This window comes from Olea europaea, unplaced genomic scaffold (assembly GCF_002742605.1).
Source record: "Olea europaea var. sylvestris unplaced genomic scaffold, O_europaea_v1 scaffold4956, whole genome shotgun sequence".
Classification (NCBI taxonomy): Eukaryota; Viridiplantae; Streptophyta; class Magnoliopsida; order Lamiales; family Oleaceae; genus Olea; species Olea europaea.
The window spans coordinates 1-2,536 of NW_019263270.1; the positions used below are offsets into that span (position 1 = coordinate 1).

Below are 2,536 nucleotides of genomic sequence, written 5' to 3' on the forward strand. Positions count from 1 at the left end.
GAATCAAACACAGGGCAAACGGTTGAACACAAAGTGTTCAAAGAAGTCATGTTGCCACGTGTCCTGTACAGAAACTAACCTTTCGACGACTAGAATCTAAACTGGATGAGCCAACAGAAAATAGGTAAAGAAGTAATCAAGACAACAGTGTCTGCACTGTCCAGGGCATGGTTGTGAGGTAAGCCAAATACACCCATTCACAGTATAAATAGTATTTAAGAAATTACAAAAATCAGTATATAGAAAACAAATAAAAAAATTTCTTACATTTCCAGTTTCTTCTCGAATTCTGTTTAATACAGAGGTTATTTGAGCTTCAAGGGTCTGAGGAGCATCACATCCAGTTTTCAACTTAAGACGTCCATGCTCATATTCGTGTATGAACTCATCACACTTCCTGTATTCTTGAGAAATTGTATTTTTCTTCTTTTCATTCAGTTCGTTCCCAGGTTGGACATCATCAATCCCAATGGAAAACCCATGATTTCCTATCCATCGAGCACTGCAATGTCACAGACAATCAACAATATGCTAGTATGTCCTTTTTCTACTTTGGGTTATTCAAAATTGTAACAACAATCAATAAAAGCAAATAATCTATTTTCTTTTGGCAAAACTGTCTACCTTGAAGTGCAAAACTAATACAAAAACTCCATGAAAGCACTATGTTGGGTTTTCCTCTCCTCGACATCACCCCCAAATGCCAACAAACTACCAAGGGTTACATTCAATCATTAGCTAAGTTCTCAAGCTGCAAAGAGATTACCAAACAATAATCAACTTTGTGAACACCCCCAGCCCAAAACACATAAGAAAAGTAGGAGAAGAAAAGAAGCTTGGATCATATGAACCTTTAAATTTGAAGGATAACTTCAAGAATCCTATTCCTCAACTAGAAGATCTAGTGCTTGCTTGGCTAAGTTATAAGTGCTTATAAACAGTAAGTCCGAATGTATGTGTAGTTAAAAAGTTGATAAAGTCACAAATTCAAAGGAATGTACGGTAAAAAAATTATGTTTGAACAGCTTATAAACTTGAAATTTTTTTGCCAAACATACACCTAATGTTCATTTCCAGTGCTCAGTGAATTGCACAAGACAAGGTATAAGGTTTTTACAAAGATTTGCTGTTTTCCTCTCTGTGTCAAGTAAAGAAAGCTAAAGCATGCTTATTCTGTATTTTATAAAGTACTCTACACATTTCAAAATTCATGTCCTGCAAACCTGAGAATGTGATGGAGCTCCCTCCCCTAATATCAAAGCCTTTCAGCCAACCAATTCCCAACTAAGACACTACCCAATCACCTACTCACATCGACGCCGGCAACGACAATCACTCGTTGACCGGCAAACCCAAACCACCGGCCTCACGCCACATATTAATCCAAATCCACAGGCGGCTGCCCTAGGTAGAAACCCTAGCGCCGCCGCTCAAACCATTGCTCTGACTAGAGGCGAGCCATCCTACGTTGGTGCGGAAACCTTAGGAGCCGAAGAACCTAGTGGCAAGGGGAGAAAACTAGGCAGAGAGGTGGTGCGATCTGAGATCCAAAACCAGATTCATCGAGAACCGATCACTGCTCCGGCACATGCGCACTATCGATAGACTGTAGACGAATCCGACCCTAACTAGACCATGGCGCGGAGCTAGCGTCGCTCCGGTGACGCTTCTGCCGGTGCGTGCGCGGGAAAACCAGAATTTTATTCTTGCTCAATCCAGATCATTCGGGATACCGGTTTTACCATCAGTTGCGCCATTTACACACAATCAGAGGAAAAAGTTGGACAATTCATATGGTATGGTATTCAATCGTAGGGTTCGAGTAGAGATAAAGGAGTTTCACAAATTCATATGGTATGGCATTCAATCTGTTAACAATTTTGGCATTGTTAGAATGACAGAGTGGGGAGCGAAGATATCAAATGAAATCTGTATGGAAAGGTTTGGTGCACTTTGGATGGTGAATATGGTGGATAAGTTGAAGGTGACCAATAGGTAAGAGGATGTTGTCTCAAAGTTCAACGAGTCTTCAAGAGCTTTTTTAGCAAAACGATGTGTGAATAGCCGCAGTAGGTACCTGACAATTGCACTTTGGATGGGGAGAGGCGTCAGAAAGGAGTCGTGATGGTGCCGGAAGGTGCAAATGGAGAAGAATGGGCATCGATCTCATGGGTGTTTCAGGCAGTAGTTGATTCATTTGTTGTTGGAGATAAGGCTAAACGTCAAACGGTAGACGAAGGAAGTCGACAAAGGATGACCTATGCCAGCAGAATATTAGTCAAAGGATGCTAATAGAAAAGGAAAAGGCGACTAAGGTTAGTGAAAATGCAGGCTATTGTATGATGTCTAAGCCTAAGGAAGAATATGCAGAAGTTTCACATGATGGTTTGCTGAAAGAAAGGCTCGTGTCCAGGAGTTGAAAGGGGAACTGGATGCATTAGTTAGACAAGCGAGATGTGGGTCCAAAGTGAACTCCAAGATGCTTTACAGTCATAAATGTGGGAAGAGCGTGGATGAGTCTGGAAAACAAATAGAG

At 41.2% G+C, this 2,536-nt stretch overlaps 1 protein-coding gene across 1 annotated transcript in view; it reads right to left on the reverse strand.

The window, feature by feature from the left end:
• Positions 1-69: 69 nt before the first annotated feature.
• The window catches only part of LOC111388458 (DNA-directed RNA polymerase III subunit 1-like), a gene marked incomplete at its 5' end in the record, with an annotated part of 14,704 nt that continues 12,237 nt past the window's right edge, over positions 70-2,536 (reverse strand). Inside the window, one exon of the mRNA XM_023013163.1 lies at positions 70-502. Coding sequence (XP_022868931.1) covers positions 97-502 — 406 coding nt within the window. The remainder of the gene's footprint in view (positions 503-2,536) is intronic.